The sequence below is a fragment of the Lipotes vexillifer genome, unplaced genomic scaffold, assembly GCF_000442215.2.
Source record: "Lipotes vexillifer unplaced genomic scaffold, Lipotes_vexillifer_v1.1 scaffold1693, whole genome shotgun sequence".
Taxonomy (NCBI): domain Eukaryota; kingdom Metazoa; phylum Chordata; class Mammalia; order Artiodactyla; family Lipotidae; genus Lipotes; species Lipotes vexillifer.
The window spans coordinates 838,709-859,887 of NW_006782186.1; the positions used below are offsets into that span (position 1 = coordinate 838,709).

Consider the following 21,179-nt stretch of genomic DNA (forward strand, 5'->3'; position numbering starts at 1 on the left):
GCAGGCCTCTCACTGTTGTGGCCTCTCCCGTTGCGGAGCACAGGCTCCGGACGCGCAGGCCCAGCGGCCATGGCTCACGGGCCCAGCCGCTCCGCGGCATGTGAGATCTTCCCGGACCGGGACACGAACCCGCGTCCCCTGCATCGGCAGGTGGACTCTCAACCACTGTGCCACCAGGGAAGCCCCCTACTCATCTTTGAGGTCTCAGCTAAAATGTCACTTTCTCTCAGAAGTCTTCCCTGACTCTCTCAGTCTTTTTGTCCACCTCTTTTCTGGAATAGTGTTCCTTTCCTTCAGAGTACTTAATTTATAAATTATGTATTTGTTGGTGCGATTATGTGAGCAATGTCTGTCTGCTCCACTGGACTTTAAGCTCCATTGTCTGTGTTTGCTCACCCTTGTATCCCCACCACCTAGCACCATACCTGGCACACAGTGTGAGTTCAGTGAAGAATTGTTGATTGAATAAACTGCTTCCATAGTGATCAGTTTCTTTCATCCTTCCTGTTATAATGGGAGACTTGGCCCACCTGCCATCCAAGGCAAATCCTTCTCCTGTGCTCTCACCACCTGTAGGATGGAGACCCTGTTCCCTCTCACCTTCTCAGGGCATCCCACTATGCTTCACCATGTTACTGAGCTCTCTTCTCACTGTGGCAAACTTCACATCATCTCCCTTTCCTCACCTCGTCACTCCTGAACTCACACCAGTCTTCCTTCATCTCCCACTGCTTCATTTAAACTTGTGTTTACCATATTACCAGAGCTACCTACCAATGAATTCATGCAATTACATCCAATAGACATGTCTTCATGTCTCTGTTGCTTGAACTGTCAGCAGCATTTGACTACTGATGATATCTTCCTTCTTAAATTAACACTTTCTCTGTGCTTTTCTGGTGAGACACTTGGTTTTCCTCAAATCTTTCTGAGCAGTCCTTCCCAGGCCCCTTTTCATTTCCCCATCTCTTGTTGATATTCTTAAGGCTCTGAAACAACCCTCTTCTTTATGATTTTTTTAGGCCATCTCATTCACACCTGGGTTTCAGTTTCCCTTTAAGGTTTTGTAATTCTTGATATTTTTACCCCAAATTTCTCTTAACTTTATGTATAAGGATATTTTATGTAAAATATATTATCTATATTATATACATGTAAAGTATATACACCTGCTTCTCCTCAGCATTCCCTGTGTCAGTTCATCCATCTACCTGGTTACTCAATCAGAAAACCGAAGGGTCATCTTTGACCCCTCTGTCTTCACCACTGTCACAACTGTCTATCACAGAGTCTTGCACTCTACCTACAAATCATAGCTCAAATCTATTCACATGTGTTCCTCTCCACTACTGGAACCCTAATCAAAACCATCACCATTCTGGTCTGAACCATTGCAACAGCCTCCTAACCAGGTCTTGTTCCCCTTTATTTACTGCACTGTGGCCAGAGTGGTCTTTAAGAAATATAAACCCCAATTCTGTCACTCTCGTGCTTAAGAAATCTCTAATTATCCTCCCATTGTCCTTAAGGATATAGTCTAGACGTCTTGTGGTTTACAGGACCCTGTGCAGCCTGGCCCCTGCTGACCTCTCCAGCCCAATCTTCCAGCACTGAGCGCTCATACCCTGTTCCTCACCCTACCCACTAGCTGTCTATTTTAACGTCGCCTGTACTTTTATCAAATTAAGATGACAGCCTCATTTTATCAGTTGCTTAGGCCCAAAACTCTGACGTTATCCTTGACTCCTCTGCCTCTCACACCTCATATAAGATCTTTCAACAAATCATTTGGCTCTATCTTCAAAATACAAGAATTCAGTTACTCCTCACCACTTTCACAGCTACCATCCTGGTTTATACCACCCTCTTTTCTTTGCTGGGTCTTTGCAGGAGCCTCTCCATGTTTCCTTTCTTCCTCCCCTGCAGTCTGTTCTCTCAGAGAAGCCAAAGCATCTGTGTCTCTCATCTTTTCAGAACCCTCCAGAGCTTCCCCTCTCATTCAGAGTAAAAACCAAAGTCCTTACTCTGACCTACTAGACCTTGCGTGATCTGGACCCATTACCTTGCTGACTTTATCTCCTCTTCCTTTTCCCTCACTCTGCTCCAGCCATTTCTTATCTTGAGTGCCTCTGGCCTGCCTTACAGTTTTACTGCATCCTCATCAACTTGGAATGAATTATAGATAAAGCTTTAGTGTTATTATACAGCTCAGCAGAAAAATGTGAGTTTTTCTTTTTTTAGTCATGACAAAGTAAAACATAGTAGTCTCTTTTACTCTGCCAGGTGGAAGGAAAGAGAGACATGGGCATTTTCAGGAAGTGTGCAAAGGCAGAGAGAAATGAGCTTGGTGTGTTCATGAGACTATGAGAAAACCACTTGAACAGAATAAGGTTGCAGATAACTCTGACAGTTCAGATCACGAAGGCCTTGAAAGCTAGGCAGAGAAGTTGAAATTTAAAACAATAACTGGTTAGGAAGCAGGGCTGCTAAGTGACATGATAAAAAGTCTTACTTAAGAAGGAAAATAATGATACTACCTTCTAGTGAGTAGAGGACAGGAATGCTGCTAAATATCCTACAGTCCACACAACAACAAAGAACTTTCTAGAGTGGCGATGGGAATGGAGAGATGAGAATATTTCACAGGAAAAATGGCTTGTCGACCTGGTGAATCACTGCATATATAAAATGCAAAAACAGGATAAAAATTGAATGCCACTCTAAGCCTGAGTAACTGATAAAAGTTGTGGGAGAAGACTAATCTAGACAGGAGAAAGTAAGTTGAGTTTGAAGTAAACTCATGGCCTCAGAACATATTGAGGATGTGTTATCACATTTTCTACAAGCACAATGAGCAGAAGTGATCTTAATATGCATAATAAAAATTTTGAATTAACTATAGCCATATCCTCATCCCCAGCTGAGCCATCAAAAGAACCAGACGTGGGGCTTCCCTGGTGGCGCAGTGGTTGAGAGTCCGCCTGCCGATGCAGGGGACACGGGTTCGTGCCCCGGTCTGGGAAGATCCCACATGCCGCGGAGCGGCTGGGCCTGTGAGCCATGGCCACTGGGCCTGCGCGTCCGGAGCCTGTGCTCCGCAGCGGGGGTGGCCACAGCAGCGAGAGGCCCGCGTACCAAAAAAAAAAAAAAAGAACCAGACGTGGATGTGGGTCTCTGAAGGTGAAGGCAAGAAACTAACCAATTTGGAGTCCTTTTAAAAAATGTCTGGTTTGGGGAGGAGAGGGAAGGGCTTATAATAATTGTATCTTTTGAAAATAAGAAAGGTTCAAATTAATTTCTTTTACAATTTTATTCCAAATTGATTGTGGCATATCCTTCATATATACATACACACATGTGAAGTAATTTGAATATGTATTATATACAATATTTATATATATATAAATTTAATTTTAAAACATTTCCTACTTTCAGACCATACATATGAATCTCTTTTTCTCACATTTCATTTGCTAGCACTTCAGTAGGTCTACTTTGCAGCCTTAGCTGATGCCTATCATCATGACCCTTTGGCATTATACTCTTTAAATATTTTCTTGGTTCCTGAAGGAACTATGAAGTTATATTCAATATATTTATTTTGGCATATTCAGAATTACAGAATCTTGGAGACAGATGAGATATTATACCTCATCGAGTCCAATGGGCCATCCAGTGTTTGATTCCCCCCGTGTTAGGCTCTAGGGCTGCTGTAACAAATTACCACAGGCTTGGTGACTTAAAGTAGCAGAAGTTTATTCTGTCATGGTCTGGAGCCCAGAAGTCCAAAATCAAGGTGTCAGCAGGGCACCGAAAGCTCTAGGGGAGATTCTTTCCTTGCCATTTCCAGCTTCTGCTGGCTCCAGGCATTCCTTGGCTTGTGGCTGTGTAACTCGAATCTCTGCTTCCATCTTCAGGTGACCTTCTCCTCTTCTCTGTGTCTTTCCTCTGCGTCCTTATAAGGACACTTAACTGGAGTTAGGGCCCAACCGGATATTCAAGGATATTCTAATCTCTAGATTCTTACCCTTTTCCCAAATAATGTTGTATTCACACGTTCTGGGTTTCCAGATATGGACATATGTTTCGGGGGGACCACCATTCAGCCCACTAGACCCCTGAATGCATGGGGTTTTTTTGTTTTTTGTTTTTGTTTTCATAGATGTAGTTTTTCATTTTATTTTGTTGGGGTTTTTTTGTCACACAAAGAGGGAGAGAGGAAGTGATGGGACAGGGCCCAGTGTTGTCCCCCAGAACAGCTTCTGAGGCAAAGGTTCATCTGGATTCATTTTGAAAAGGCAATTTTGGGGTCCGTGTTTCAGGAAATTCTCCAGGCTGTCAGTCTTAGTGCAAACAGCTTAAAATAAAAACCTCCCTTCTGTTCACCACTCAGGGATCTAACACAAAATGCAAAACAGACCTGTTTGGAAAATGCCCAACCTTAAAACAAGAGTGAGGCCTTTAAAGATGCATTACATACAGAATCTTCCAGGAATCAAGTCTGCTGCAACTTCACAAAACCAGAAGCACAGAATAACATTTCCAACTGTAGAACTCCTGGCTAACAAAAAAAGAGGAGGATCACAGAAGACAGGCAGGGGGTCCTACCCAGACACCTGCCTCTTCGTTTTGTTCTGAACAGACTCATAAACTGGAGCGTAGAAAAGCGGCCTCAGGGGTGGGAGCAGATGCTCGGTGGTTGTGGCTCAGTCTCTGGGGAACAGAGGGGCGGCTCACTGTTTGCCCGCCTCTCTGCCCGGCCTCCTTTCTGGCTGATCTCTGCTGGTCCCTGGGATCCCTCCTCGCCCAGCACCCCCCGTGCCATGGCCCTTCTGTCGCTTCTGCTGCTGGCCACCACGGCCACGGCCCTTGGCCGCCACCTCCTCCTTGACCATGTTGATGATCTCATCGGGGATGCGCAGGTACTTGATGGTGCTGCTGCGGATGTAGCACTCGGGCATCAGCCAGAAATTGTCCCTGTCCCTGGACTTGCAGATCACCTCACGCAAGTTGATGTTCATCCAGTTGTCGCAGCTCACCAGATGCCCGTTGTACGCCTCCCCGTTTTTGAGGTCCACCAACGGTGGGTGATTCTGAGCCGTTTCCAGCAGCCACAAGTGAAGCATGGTGCCAGCAGGGACTGGGCTCCCCGGCCACTTCCACCACAGCTGCCGCAGTTCACCGCATGGTTATTATTGGTTGACCAGCCTCTGCCTAGCTTCCTCTACTCAAGATCTTTTGGATTTTGACTAATTCTGTGGTGACATCAACTTTCCTGTAACTTCTTGCCATCAACTTTGGGTTTTCCTGCTTGAAGCCATGAGAACAAAACCAGCTTTTTTTCTCTCGGAAAGTCCTTCGTTTGTTGTCCATGAGACTTCTGCCCTCCAGGCTAAACACCTGTGGTTCCGTCAACCATTTCTCTCAAAACTATGGCTCCCATTCTTCTGTTCATCCTGGGTGTTCTTCTCTAAAGGACCCAGTGACAATAGAAAGAATACTGAGTGTATAACTGAAGACCTAATGCTGAGGTGTCATATCTTTTCCACTAAGTAGGTGACCAAGGCAAGTTAGTTTCTTTTAAATAACAAAAGCAATGGACCACTCTGCTTCACTGCATGCTTTTTATAGTCAAATGAGATTATTACAAAACCTATAAGAAACATAACCTATAAGAAAGGTTCCAGTTATTTATCTGTATGCTTCTAAAAAGAAATATTAACTCCCAGAACTAAACGTAGATCTGTCACTATCATCTGACCCAGTACTAAGTATTGATAGTTGGCACTAGCACGTTCCCTGGTTATCTGCTCTTTCTGTTAATACAGCCTGGGATTTCGTTGGCTTTTTGGTACTCATGTCATAATTCTTTAATCACACGGAAATTACTAGGTACTAAAGAGCTCCAAACCATCTTCACAGATAATCTATTTATTGCTTTCTAATTCATTGACTTTTACCAGGTAGGGTCAGTGAATTTTTCAAGCAACTTGGACATATAATTTAATTTGGAAAAGAATTTAATATTGCTCATTTTAATTGCATTTTCTGTAAGAGTATAATAATAGGAAATGTATACTTATTCCTCTAGTTATTTAATCTAATACTCCCTTAAATTAATTCTATTTATGGTGCTAAGGACATTTTTCTGGTTGTGCTTAAATGACCACATTCTTATCTAAACCTTCTGCAGTCTGCTAATGAGATTCTCTATGTATGTTGAATTAAGATGCCTTTGAGTTGTATCTTATGTCCTGATGGTAATAGGTTTTACCCTTTTAGATGGATTTCATTTTTCTAGATTGCTTAGTAGATCTATAAATCCATGCACTTTCGCAGAGTAAGATGACTGTGTAATGGTTGGAAGCTATTACACTGTTCAACTTGACATGACCCCTTAAGAATTTGAAAGCAATATAAGATGTGAACTCTGTCCTAATATTTGATCTGTCTTAAAGTTTCCCTATTTGAACCTTTGGCTCTAATCACTCTTTAGATTTGTTTCAATGGTACATACACACCTTAGGGCTCTTTCTTTCTATAAAGAAGTCCCAGTGAAGTAATAAAGTCAATGTCATAAGATCCATTCATCAGGATTCAGGGGCTTGGTTTTCAATGTATGCTTATTTCAGTTTACTTTTCCAACATTTGAAACAGTTTCTGCATTTATAACTTGGAAATGGAGATATTTGTGAGTTTGGAGAGCTATGCAGATAGTCTACGTGTAATGGTTTATAGTATAACAACTATACAGCATAGAGCTTTAGGACTCTAGTAAATTTCTTCATAATTGCCCCTTTGTTGATATATCCTTTCAGTTAGGTAGTTTCTTTGCAGGCTACCCCATACAAGTTTGAAGGATTCCCAGATACCCTGTAAAAGCCTGGTGTGTTACACTTTGCTTATCCCGAATTTGCTTTGCTGTCATTTTTAATGCATCTCAATTTAGGGCCAAACCGTATGCCCTAGTTTATTTTTTATAGCTTCAATTAAATACAAAGCTATATCTTCTTGATGGGTGTATGAAGCATTTAGTGTTCCACTCTAGAGAATACAGACAGATCATGACCTTGCTCGCTCCCCAGTGCCTGTAATTTTACAGTACGACAAATTTACCTTTTGGACAATATGTAATCAGCAACTCGAAAATTTAATATAAAGCTTTAAATTCTGTTTCCTTTCTTTCATTTTCCCTAGAAAACAGTATCCTCCAAGCATTATGGAATGTATCTTTTCCTCAGACAATTAAAACACAATTGAAATTAAGAATATCCAGTAATTGTCACCTACCATTTATTTCTGTAAAAGGTTATGTTATTCTTAAGAATAGTCAGATATTGCAAAACTAAGGAAAGTAAAGTTTCTTCTTGACCCTGTCTAAGTTGTGATTGATCTGTTTGTAGAGAAATCTGTTGCAGAGGCCAAAATGCATGCTTGGTCTTGAGAATCAGGGGAAGATATGACTAGAACACAGATATACTCTAACCTTTTCTTCTTCATTTGCGGGAGTAGGAAAAGGGAAATAGTGAAGGAAACTTACTCCCTAGAATAGCTCATCACTTTTATAAAGATCTACAGATCTCATGCCTTTGTTGCTTCAGTGAATCAGGTTAAAATGGAAAGTCTTATGAGAACTCTATGGCATGAGTACGTTGCCTGGGAGAAGTAACATCCAAATAGCCACCCCTGCAAATGTGAATGAATTTTTGATGAATTTTTGCTCATTGCTGCTGTGGATTTGACTAGCCACCTCAGAAGCAACAGAAACCTTAGATATCGCTTTCATGTCTGATATTTTTCTTAATCTTTCCCTTTTAGTAGAAGTTGAGATGTCAGGTCCAAAGTATTAGAGGAAAAAAAATTCTAGGATCTTAATCTCAGGGTGGTAGGTTTATGATATATAAATATGAGACATAGTGGCCTCAACTCCTTGAGGACAGTGGGTCACTTTCTTATATATTTGTCCCTTATTGTATGACCTATTCAATTTTTTCTTCGAAACAAAGCAGCCATCATTCTGATTTGACTAATGTTATGAAGATATTAAGATAATAGGTTACAATGACTGTATAAGTGACTTAGTCCAAGTCTTCAGATGTTTATGCTGTCTGCAGGCAACTTCTGCCTTTGTCAACAACTTGGAGGTTGTTTTACTCAAGTTTTTGAAAACTTCTGACCCTACTTTACCTTTTTTAGGTTTCCATTATACCCAAAAGGAGGGGAGAAGTTGCAGTTTGATTACGGTGTCTATCTTCTGAACAAAAATATAGCACAGGTAAGTAACTCCTCTTTACTCCCCTCCTACTTGCCACATGCAGCCTGCTTCCTTGGATCTCTAACCCTCTTTATGAATAAGTACTACAGTTGACTCCTCTTTAACTAGTTACAGTGATAATGCAAAGTTCTTTTTTGGCCACAGTCCTTTTCTGTGCCATTATAAATACCACAAAGAAGCAATGTGTACAAATTGCAATCCTCCGGCTAAACTCAGAAGCCATTTACTGAATTGTTACCTGCTAGTAGACTGTACTTGAATGTGTGGGCTTTATAACCTCTTGTCTCTACAGCTTGACTGATAATAGCTTTCTTCTCACACAGCTTTCTTCTCTTAGACCACTTCTGGGGGCTCATTTTGATTGGGAGTTGTTTACGGAGTAAAGGTTTACTGACTTTGGCAAGTCCCTAATAGTTTCCTCATCTATTATCCAGGGACCTAAAGAAAAGACCAAGCACATGGTCCTTCCAGCCCAGCTTGGATTTTTGTGGCTCTCCCAACATCACACCAGTTCGTATCTCACTTAATGCCTTTCCACATACCATAGAAAGGCTATCAGATGCTTGGGTTTGCATTTTCCTGAAAGAAATATATAGCATTTCCTTAGCTCACTTGGCTCTACTTCAAGAGGTAGACATGCCATAAATTTTCTAGTTGTAAAGGAAGATCAGCTTCAGCGCCTTGTTTTTATTTGGACATCCTTCCAATTGGAATATCACATGGATGAGATCCCACTGTTTGGCTGTTCTTTAGTGACATTATCAGCTGTATCCTCAGACCTTTCCTTTTCATAGAAGCAATAAGGTTTGTGATGCTTTTGTTTTTATGAGCCTGCGTTGCCTTTTATCCGTATGATTCTGAAGTCTCACTGAACAATTCCCATATTCATTTCTGATGGATCTAGAATAATTCCTCCATATGGTGTCATCTTTGCCTTTCTTCCCCTCATCTAATCTCAGTTTAATGTTTTTTTAAAAAATTCGTTTTTATTAAGACTCTTATACTTTTCTGATACTGGATCAAATTTCTAGTTTGCAGTCCTCGATTAATCATTTGCTTATAACCTCACCCTCTTACTGCTTTTATTGTTACTGCCATCCGGCTCATGTTCATTGCAGGCAAGCAGCCTTGCTCACAGCCTCTGGCCCATGACTCATCTTTCCATGTGCCATTCTTCCCACAACTGATGCTTTGCATCCCTCCATTTTTGGCAGAAGAGTATCTCAGTCTAGGAAACAGGACCTTAATTTCAAGGCTACCTAGCTCACATTACTGATCACAGATGTCATACCATAGAGAAGGTAGTACTTAGACAGAAATGGTCAAGAAGGGGCCAGACTAAGGATACATTAAGGGAGAAGAGGTCTAAGTAAATTAGAGAGTACCTCCACTGAAGTCAGCCAAGGTGGAAAAGAGCACCTGGAAACTGGAGTCCAGAGTCTGGGAGTCAGGATGTCAGGAAGGTTGGCCTCATTTAGTAGAACTAAGTTCTGATCCGACTTCACAGATTCTTCTCTCTTTGCCCTATTTTCTATTTCTTGCTTTAAACACATAAGGCCTAAGATCAGAAGTCTGTTGGAATTTTCCAGGTGAAACCTACTCCTAATTAAGGCTAGGGCTGAAATCCCTGGATTTCCTCATAAATCCCAGCTTCAAACACACACATGCACATGCACACACACTTAATTCTTTCTTCTCAGGGCCCAATAGGAATGGCAAAGTATGGTATAAAGGGGTGCTAAGAATAGCCAGCTTGCTTTGAGAACAAGACCAACAGGGAGGCTGACTATGTGCAGTGGAAAATTTGGGACAGTCAGCCCTTCACATCAGACTCAGCTCTAGCCCTGTTTGGTCCTCATTTTAGAGCACTTCCCAGGTAGCTTCTGATTTTATTCTTAACTGAACCAAGGCCACTAGTATGCGGAGCTAGTTTTATTCATCTGTTTAAACAATGGATTACTTCTAGTAATTTTGTATCCTCTGCAACTTTATACTCTTTGAAATTGAGAGATTACATTTGTGTGTGTGTTCAATGGGTTAACCACTCAAACTCCATAGGGAGCAAGTATCTTGCTCTCTATAGTGTTTTTTCATCACTGTGATGGCAGTTTTAAAAGGAGATGACAATAAACTTCTTATAAACAGACTTTCTTAGGTTTCAGGGTTCATTCAGAAAGCCTCTTCTGAGCATTTAGAAAGAAACTTTTAGCAAATTTGTGACCTTCAACTTTTTTCACTTTAACTCCATTTTGTCTTTAGCCTTACTACCATCACTTTCTTACATTTCAACTTATAACAAATCAAAGAACCATTAATTATTATGGCTCCTAACCAGGTATTATATTAATAAGATATTTCCAACTTGTGAAGGTTTATTTTTATATACATATATACCAATACATGTTGTCAAAGGGGAGTTTGTCTTCTCAGTCAGTCCCATTTAGACTCTAGAGATGTGAACAAATCATACTATTAAAATGGTCCCACCTCAGTAATTTATAAGCGACGTTAGTGGAGGTGGATGAAAGCATTGGCATGTGTTAAAGTGCCAGAGAAAAAGGAGTGAAGTCATTTAATACTGCATCCATAACTTGGTTGAGGATTTGAATAGTCAATAGAACCTTTCATCACAGCCAGAAATAGTAGTAAAATCACTTTTTTGGTAGAGGAAATGACAGAATTTAGTAATATTTGTTACTTCAGTATTTGGGATCAGTCCAGCTCAGGTTTTGAAAGCACAAGCTTAGAAAGACAGGCCTTCAAGTAGAATTCCTCAAATGTTGTTTGAAGAGCTGAGAGGGTTGGTAAGGTCTGCTTGCCCTCTTCTTGTCACTATTGTCTAAAGGGGTGTGTATGCTGGGTTGGGTACTGAAAGTGAATAAAGCAAAATGCCTTGTTCTTAGCACCATTTACTAATATTTTTCAAGTGCCAGCCCCTTTGGCTGGAAATAGTCTTCCCTGTTGGGCAGCCTGCAACACTATAGGAATGGGCCTGGTAAATTTCAGGTACAGTGTAATTAATGTTGATTTAAGAAACCAACTCCTGCCATAATTGTCAGAAGGTTTATAAGGACATTATATTAGTATTTGTGTATAGCAGAGTAGTTTGCTTTTAGTTCCTAGAGCATAGAAAGTAGTAAATCAAAAATTATAATACTTTTACCTTATGTTTGTGGAAAGCTTTATAGTTTATGATATACATACATATATATCCATGTGACCCTCATCATCACCCTGCAAAGTGAAAAGGGCAGCATTTGATCCAGCATTTCCACTTTGGGGTATTTGTCCAAAGGAAATGAAAACACTAACTTGAAAATATACCTGTACCCCCCATGGTTATTGCAGCACTATTTAAAATAGTCAAGACATGGAAATAACCTAAGTGTCCATCAGTGGATGAATAGATAAAGAAAATGTGGTGTGTGTATGTACACACACACACACACACACACACACACACATACACACACACACAGTAGAATATTATTCAGCCATGAAAAGAAGGAAATCCTGGCATTTGCAACAACATGTGGATGGACCTTGAGGGCATTATGCTAAGTGAATTAAATACCATATGATCTCACTCATGTGGAATCTAAGTTAAAAAAAAAAAAAAAACCCAAACTCATAGATAAAAAGAACATATTGGTGGTTATCACAGGTGGGTTAGAGGGTGGTAGAAATGGATGAAGGTTGTCAAAAGCTACCAACTTACAGTTATAAAATAAGTAAGTCCTGGAGATATAATGTACAGCATGTTGACTACAGTTAATATCGTATTGTATATTCAAAAGTTGCTGAGAGTGTATATCTTAACAGTTTTCACCACGAGAAAAAAAAAGTTTGTAACTGTGTGGTGATGGATGTTGACTTATCGTGGTGATTATTTCACAATATATACATACATTGAATCATTATGTTGTATACCTGAAACTAATATAATGTTATATGTTGCAGAATTATGGGAGTTGAACTAATGGATTGAATGTGGGAGATGGAGGAAAAGGAGTAATCAGGAATGACTCCTAGGTTTTGCGTATGAGCAACTGGATGTATGAAAATGCTGTTTATTTAGATGGGGAAGGGTCCAAGAGACGGGGGTTGGGAGAACCAAAAGTTCTGCTTTGGAAATGTTAAGCTTGAGTTGCCTTTTAGAAATCTAAAGCAGAGTCATCAAGTAAGCAACAGAAAATGGGTCTGGAACTCAGGGTGGGAGGTCAGTTACTAGAGGTACAAATTTGGTAGTCATCAATATAAAGATGATGTTTAAATCCATGGAACCAGGTGCGATCAACCAGGAAGAGAGTGCAGAGCTAGCCAGAGCAGAGAGAGACAGATGCAGACAGAAACATGCCGTGGGATTTAGCCCTGGGAAATCATGGTTAGATGTTGGATAGAGGAGGATGAACCAGCAAAGACTGTGAGGAATGGCCAGTTGGGTAGAGAGAAAACCAGGAGAAAGTAATAATTTGGAAACTAAGAGAAGTAAATTTCTGGAAGGAAAGAGTAATCAACTAAATATGTGAACTCTGTCAGATGAAGTATCCAGTGGACTTGGGAACATGGAAATCATTAATGAGCAGTTTCAGTAGAGCAGCAGGTGTGTTGAGGAGTGAATAGGAAGTGAGGAAGTGCCATTGATTATAGACAGCCCTCCTGAGGTGTTTTTGTGCAGTGAGATAGACATGTGGGTTCGTAACTGGAAAAGACTGTAGGTTTAAGGGAGGTCTTTTGGGTTTTTTTGTTTTGTTTTTTTATTTGTTTTGTGGGGATGTGGAACCTTTTTCGTGTGTTTTATTTTTTAAGATGGGAAATATCAGGGCAGGTTTATATGCTGATGAGAGTGATCAAATGAAGAGAGCAATTGTTAATACAAGGTAAAGAAGGGATACTTGAAGGAGTGAAGTCTTAGGGAGAGGGAAAGGAAATTGGTTTCAGAACATGAGTTTGTTGACCTAAGATAGAAAAAGGGGCACTTTCAGCAAACTCATAGTTTCAAAACAAAACAAAAAGACAAAAACCAGTTTAACTTAAGAATGTCCTTGGGACTTCCCTGGTGGCGCAGTGGTTAAGAATCCACCTGCCAATGCAGGAGACACGGGTTCGATCCCTGGTCCGGGAAGATCCCACATGCCATGGAGCAACTAAGCCTGTGCGCCACAACTACTGAGCCTGCCCTCTAGACCCCATGAGCCACAACTACTGAGCCCACACACCACAACTACTGAGCCCACACACTGCAACTACTGAACTACACCACAATGAAGAGTAGCCCCTGCTCACCGCAACTAGAGAAAGACCATGTGCAGCAGCGAAGACCCAATGCAACAACAACAACAACAAAAAAATGTCCTTGATGAAGCAGTAAAAGTTATTAATTATATTAAATGTTGACCCTTGAGTACATATTTTTTTAATATTCTGTGTGATGGAAAGGGAAATAGGCATAAAGCACTTGTGCAGTTGAGTTGCTAACTAAACCAGCTGATATTTTTCATGGAGCACCATCTTGAAAGATTGACTAACACACAGCCAACTATACAGACTTAGGTATTTGGCAGACATTTTTTGCAAAAATGAATGAAGTGAGCCTCTTAAAGGAAATCAACTGATGATGAGATTCAAGATTTTGAATGACAGTATCATTAGTATGTCAGAAAACTTGCATTTGCCACCATGACCTTGACAGCTTCCCGTTTCTTAAAGGTGTTTTTGATGAAGTTGGTAGTAATATTTAACAAATGAGATTAAAATATTTTATAATGAATGTGTCAGCATTTAAAATGTATATAACTCAGTGAGCTAGTATTTTCAAAATGACCAATGTATGTTGCTATGAAGTCATGTACAGCTAAAGATCTCTTCAAAGTGCAAAAACCCCAATGGATTTTTTTTATATCTATAAATTTATTTTATTTTACTTATTTTTATTTTTGGCTGCGTTGGGTCTTCGTTGCTGCGCGCAGGCTCTCTCTAGTTGCGGTGAGTCAGGGCTACTCTTTGTTGGCGGTGCGCAGGCTTCTCATTGTGGTGGCTTCTGGTTGGGAGCACGAGCTCTAGGCATGCGGGCTTCAGTAATTGTGGCACGCAGGCTCAGTAGTTGTGGCTTGCAGGCTCAGTAGTTGTGGTGCATGGGCTTAGTTGCTCCGCAGCATGTGGGGATCTTCCCGGACCAGGGCTCGAACTTGTTTCTCCTACATTGGCAGGCAGATTCTTAACCACAGCGCCACAAGGAAAGCCCACCCCAATGGATTTTAATGTAACAGCTGTAAAAAATATATTGAAATGGCTTCAGATTCTACATTGCTACTAACCTTTAAGAAGCTACTATTTGTTAAGTTTGGAGGTAGTATCAGAGAAGAATATCTACAATTATCTGAAAAATGCTGTTAAAATACTCCTTTCTTTCCCAATTACATTTTCTCATGAAACAACATGTGGTAACAAAATGAATGCAGAAGAATATATGAGAATCCAGCTGTCTCCTATTAAGGCAGTCATTGCAAAAGAGACTTGCAAAAATGTAAAACAATGTCACTCATCTCACTAAATTTTTTTTGAAAATATGCTTGTTTTTCATTAAAAATGTTATTTATATTAACAAGTAATAGATTTCTATTATTATTTTAAAGTGAATTAGTAAATACTTAAAAGCTTTTTCAGTTTCATATTTGTATATGCCCTACATAAACAAAAGCTTTTTGGGGTCCTCAATTTTAAGAGAGTAAAGGGATCTTGAGACCAAAAAGTTTGAGAACCACCGTCCTAGAGAATGTAGTCACCCAGCTTTCCTATAAAACACCTCAACTGCTCATAGTCTGATAAACCAAGACACATGTGTCAGTTCCCCAAATGTGGAAACATTATATAAGAGACCTACAAATTTGAATTCTGGTAGTACTGTGCAATACAAATCATCAGGCCAGCAGCTATCAGTGGATTCTTCTCTATTGCTTTTGAGTTTCCTTGAGCCAGGCTTCTCTACTTTCTTGAAAGTTCAGGGACTTAAGAGTAATACTTTGAGGGTGTAGTTTACAAATATTAATGATGATTTAAATTTGTATTGAACTTAATGGCTTTTGGTATACTTATACTTCTGTATCTCATTGCATACCTTGTGAAGTACGTTGACCAGGTCTATCTTTAGTTAAGAGATTGAGTTGCTGCTCTGCTAACTTCTCGAGGATGACGAAGCTATTAAATGACAAACAGAATTCAAGATCAAATCTTCTGAGGTCAGATCCAGCTATATCCCACTTTGTTTCTTCTTCTTTTTTTCTTTTTTAATGTGGGCCTTATTACAATCCTATGAGGTGGATAAGGCACAGACATCTGCCTTTTTACATATGAGACCCCTGAGATCAGGAATTAAGTAGAACTAGGATTAGATCCTGGAAATTTCATGACCTCTCTTCTTTTTACTCTATTACCTCTCTTTTTTTCTCAATTTACTTTAAGACTTCATAGAAAGTAACAGTAGCTTCTCCTTCCAAAAACAGTTGGAAACTTCTGTTCTGCCAGGGACATGGTCTTTCTGTAAAACTTGACTACTCATGGGGCCCACAGTGCACAGCTATTTAGAAGGGATCAATGCCAGTTTACACCCAGCAGCTTAAATTCATGTCTATTTCTTTAACATACAGTTCAATATATATGACACATGAGGAGAAAATGCATTTTTATTTTCTTAATTCTTCTTGGAATCAAGAATACAAATTCTGAGGGTATTTTAATAGTCAAAATGCCATCATTCCCTCCTGCTGCCTACAAAATTGCCAATAATAGAGTAGAAACTATTTTTCAAAAGTCCTGTATCTTAACAACAAACAATTTACTGAGATATAATTCACAAACCATACATCACCCACTTAAAATGTATAATTCAATGTTTTTTAAAATATATTCAACTAGTGGTGCAACTATCACCCCAGTCTGCTTTAAAATATTTTCATTGCCCATAAAGAAACCCTGTACTCATTAGCAGTCACTCTCTGTTCCCCTAAGACTTCTGACCCTAGGCAGCCACCATTCCACTTCTGTTTCTATTCTGGACATTTCATGGAATAGAATAAAATATGTGGTCTTTGTGACTGGCTTCTTTCCCTTAGCATAGGTTTATGGTTCATGCATATTGTAGTATGCATCAATCATTGCTTTTTATTGACAAATCATTTTGGCAATTCAAAGATGTATATGGATATACCACATTTCATTCATCAGCTGATAGACATTGGATTGTTTACACTTTGGGGTCATTATGAATAAGGCTGCTATGAGCATTAATGTATAGATACAAGTTTTCTGTGGGGATATGTTTTTATCACTCTCAGATATATATTGGTATATATTGGGTTGGCCAAAGAGTTCGGTCGGGTTTTTCCATAAGATGTTACGGAAAAACCCAAACGAACTCTTTGGCCAACCCAGTACTTGTGAGTGGAGTTGCTGAGCCATATGGTAACTATGTTTAACATTTTGAGGAATTGCCAGACTGTGTCTTAAAAGTAGTTACACCATTTTGCATTCCCACCATCGATGTATTAAAGCTCCAATTTCTGTCCTTTCTATTATAGCCTCCTACTAGATGTAAAGTGGTATCTCATTGTGCTTTTTTGTTTGTTTTTAACATCTTTATTGAGGTATAATTACTTTACAGGTGGTGTGTTAGTTTCTGCTTTATAACAAAGTGAATCAGCTATACATACACGTGTCCCCATATCTCCTCCTTCTTGCATCTCCCTCCCACCCGCCCTATCCCACCCATCTAGGTGGTCACAAAGCACCAAGCTGATCTCCCTGTGCTATTCGGCTGCTTCCCACTAGACATCTGTTTTACATGTGGTAGTGTATATACGTCCATGCCACTCTCTCACTTCGTCCCAGCTTACCCTTCCCTCTCCTTGTGTCCTCAAGTCCATTCTCTACATCTGCATCTTTATTCCTGTCCTGCCCCTAGGTTCTTCAGAACCTTTTTTTTTTTTTTTAGATTCCATATATATGTGTTAGCATACGGTATTTTTCTCTTTCTGACTTACCTCACTTTGTATGACAGACTATAGGTCCATCCACCTCACTACAAATAACTCAGTTTCGTTTCGTTTTATGGCTGAGTGATATTCCATTGTATATATGTGCCACATCTTCTTTATCCATTCATCTGTCAGTGGACACTTAACGTTGCTTCCATGTCCTGCCTATTGTAAATAGAGCTGCAGTGAACATTGTGGTACATGACTCTTTTTGAATTATGGTTTTCTCAGGGTATATGCCCACTAGTGGGATTGCTGGGTCATATGGTAGTTCTAGTTTTTAGTATTTTAAGGAACCTCCATACTGTTCTCCATAGTGGCTGTATCAATTTACATTCCCACAACAGTGCAAGAGGGTTCCCTTTTCTCCACACCCTCTCCAGCATTTACTGTTTGTAGATTTTTTCATGATGGCCATTCTGACTGGTGTGAGGTGCTACCTCATTGTAGTTTTGATTTGCATTTCTCTAATGATTAGTGATGTTGAGCATCCTTTCACGTGTTTGTTGGCAATCTGTATATCTTCTTTGGAGAAATGTATATTTAGGTCTTCTGCCCATTTTTGGATCGGGTTTTTTGTTTCTTTGATATTGAGCTGCATGAGCTGCTTGTATATTTGGAGATTAATCCTTTGTCAGTTGCTTCGTTTGCAAATATTTTCTCCCATTCTGAGGGTTGTCTTTTCATCTTGTTTATGGTTTCCTTTGCTGTGCAAAAGCTTTTCAGTTTCATTAGGTCTCATTTGTTTATTTTTGTTTTTATTTCCATTTCTCTAGGAGGTGGGTCAAAAAGGATCTTGCTGTGATTTATGTCATAGAGTGTTCTGCCTATGTTTTCCTCTAAGAGTTTGATAGTGTCTGGCCTTACATTTAGGTCTTTAATCCATTTTGAGTTTATTTTTGTGTTAGGGAGTGTTCTAATTTCATTCTTTTACATGTAGCTGTCCAGTTTTCCCAGTACCACTTATTGAAGAGGCTGTCTTTTCTCCACTGTATTCTCATTGTGTTTTTGATTTGAATTTCCCTAAAGACTAATGATGTTGAGCATCTTTTCATGTGCTTATTGGACATTTGTATATCTTCCCTGGAGAAATACCTGTTCAAACCCTTTGCCCATTTTTAAATTGGGTAATTTTTCTTTATTATTGAGTTGTAAGAGATCTTTATATAATCTAAACACAAGTCCCTTCTCAGATGTATGATTTGTAAATATTTTCTCCCATTCTGCAGGTTGTCTTTTTCACTCTCTTGGTGTAGTGTCTGTTGAAACACAGAGGTTTTTGGTTTTGATGAAGTCCAGTTTTATCTACATTTTCTTTTCTTGCTTATGCTTTTGTTGTCATATCTAAGAAAGCTTAGCCCAAGTACTTTTAGGTTTTCTTCTGTGTAGTTTTAGCTTACACATTTAGGTTTGTGATCCATCTTGAATTAATTTTTTTTATATAGTGTAAGGAAGGGGTCCAACTTCATTCTTTTGCATGTAGATAGCCATTTAGCCCAGAAAAATTTGTTGAAAAGACTACTCATTACCCATTGAATTGTCTTGGTGCCCTTGTTGAAAATTAATTGACTATAAGTGTAAAGATTTATATCTGAACTCTAAATTCTGTTCCGTTAATATATATGTCTGTCTTTATGCTAATACCACCATATCATTTTTCTTTAAAAAATACTCTTTTCAAAAATAATTCATTCCAGGCTTCCCTGGTGGCGCAGTGGTTGAGAGTCTGCCTGCCGATGCAGGGGACACAGGTTTGTGCCCTGGTCCGGGAGGATCCCACATGCCGCGGAGCGGCTGGGCCCGTGAGCCATGGCCACTGAGCCTGTGCGTCCGGAGCCTGTGCTCCGCAGCGGGAGAGGCCACAACAGTGAGAGGCCCGCGTACCGCCAAAAATAAATAAATAAATAAAAATAATACATTCCAATTGTAGAAATTTTTTAAAGTACAAAAAGGATAGAAGAACAATTTTTTAAATAGTCTTTTAAAATTCACATACACCTTTTGGATATTCCAAACTTTTTTGTCTTTTCCTTTATAGTTGAGACAACATTATGTATACTGCTCAACTAAAAACTCTCTAAGTCAATATTTTTAATATGTAGTATTTCATTTATGTGCATAATGTGCATATATTATCATTTATTTAACCATTCCACTAATCTTGGACATTTGTTCTTCCATGTTTTTCTTAAAAATAAGGTTTCAGTTACCATATTAGCACTAATAGGTGTTTTACATATACATATATAAGTTTGTTTCTGCTCTGTAGAGTGATGTTTTCAGATATAAGAGACAGTAAGGTAAATATTAAAGCACTTTATTGTGACAGAAATCCTGTCTCTTAAGTTTTCCCATGGGCTCTACATTGTTTCCACTAAATCAGTTCAGACTTAAGCTTCACACTGCTGTGGACAAAGAGGATTTTCAGTCACATCCTCACTTTGAAGGATGATGATGATCTCCTCTACTCATAAGTATTCCTTGGTGGGCTTTTTTTCTTCTTAATAGTAGAACAATTACATTTTCGTGTACGTCAATGTCAATCCACAAATATCTGAGTGAGCTGTGCAAGGCCCATGAGAGTCTGACTTTACCCCCAGCGTGTTCATATTTGGGGATAAAAAAAATATGCACACTATGTAAATATTTAACTAGTACAAGGCATGCAGTGATAACTGTCAAAGGAGAAGTTCCAGTCAAAATGCGGTTCTGGCTCTCAGCAGGGAGAGTCCCAAAGACGTGGATGCGCTTCCCACCAAGGTGATGAGCTTGGGCACGGAATACAATTCACTGCGCCTCCATTCCCTTACTTCTGTAAAGGGTGGATACTCATTATGGGATTGTTGCGGGGACAATAAAAAATGAGGGTTAAGTTTGTAGCTCAGGCTTTGTCTGCAGAAAGGGCACTCAGTAAATAGTAGCTGCCATTTTTTGCGCTTCGTTTTGTTGTTATTCTTGTTAGGCTCATGTGGAGAGGGAATGCTTCAATAGAAAGATACGGCACCTGAACTGGAAGTTCAGGGAAGGAAAGCATCTGGCTAGTGAGAGAGGAGGAGAAGCAGAGGTGCAAAGGAAGGGCTGTTTAAGGTATATCAAGGCCAGCCTGGCTGGAATAGGTTACCTTAATAGTGGGGATAGGAAAGACATTTTTGACTGACCACCATTGGCCCTGGCACCATACTGTTACCAGTGGTTATACTTGGAACTAAAACTGGTCTATGTGAGCTCCCTGGGCATGTTTCAGATGTTTAATAAATATTTATTGAAAGAATGAGTCAACCAGGAAATTGTTCTTGCCTTCCTTAAGATTGATAGTTAATGAACTTATTTCTATTTAAATATGTGTGTGTATTTAAATATATATATTAAATGCATCTTGACATGTCTGTTTAAATGGAGGCTTTAACTGAAGTAGAAAAGTCACATATATAGTTGTTTTTCAAAAGTTCCACTCTGTATTTAAGGGATAACATACTACCTTTTTGAACTTGCAAGTGATTGGTTAAATGTTCTTGTATTAATTTTTTAAAGAATCATATCAGTTATTAACCAATTTACTAAACAGTTTTAATGATATATTGGCTGTGATCACTGTACTTTCAAGTGCTGAGGGTGATAAATTAGCAAGGTAAAATAATTTATTTTTATGTCAGTTGGACATTTTCTCCTACTTTAAACTGAAACTAGAAATCCCATGCCAAAAATATCTTTCCAAATGAAAAATAAAACAGTTTTAACTCATATTTATATAGCTTACTTTAGGGTACAGAGATCTTTCGCATATATTACCTCTTTTATCCTTTTCAGAAGCCCTAAAAGTGTTGGTATTATCATCCCCACTTTACATTGAGGTAAACTGAGACTCTGAATAG

General features: G+C 39.3%; 1 protein-coding gene and 1 pseudogene across 2 annotated transcripts in view; one reads left to right on the top strand and one right to left on the bottom strand.

Moving 5' to 3' along the window:
• Positions 1–21,179, top strand: part of UVRAG (UV radiation resistance associated) — a 315,389-nt gene that overhangs the window by 221,162 nt on the left and 73,048 nt on the right. For both annotated transcript variants that reach the window (XM_007455036.1, XM_007455037.1), the window contains one exon: positions 8,197–8,275. In XM_007455036.1, the coding sequence (XP_007455098.1) occupies positions 8,197–8,275 (79 nt within the window). The remainder of the gene's footprint in view (positions 1–8,196; positions 8,276–21,179) is intronic.
• Positions 4,734–5,126, bottom strand: LOC103075557 (U6 snRNA-associated Sm-like protein LSm4 pseudogene; annotated as a pseudogene).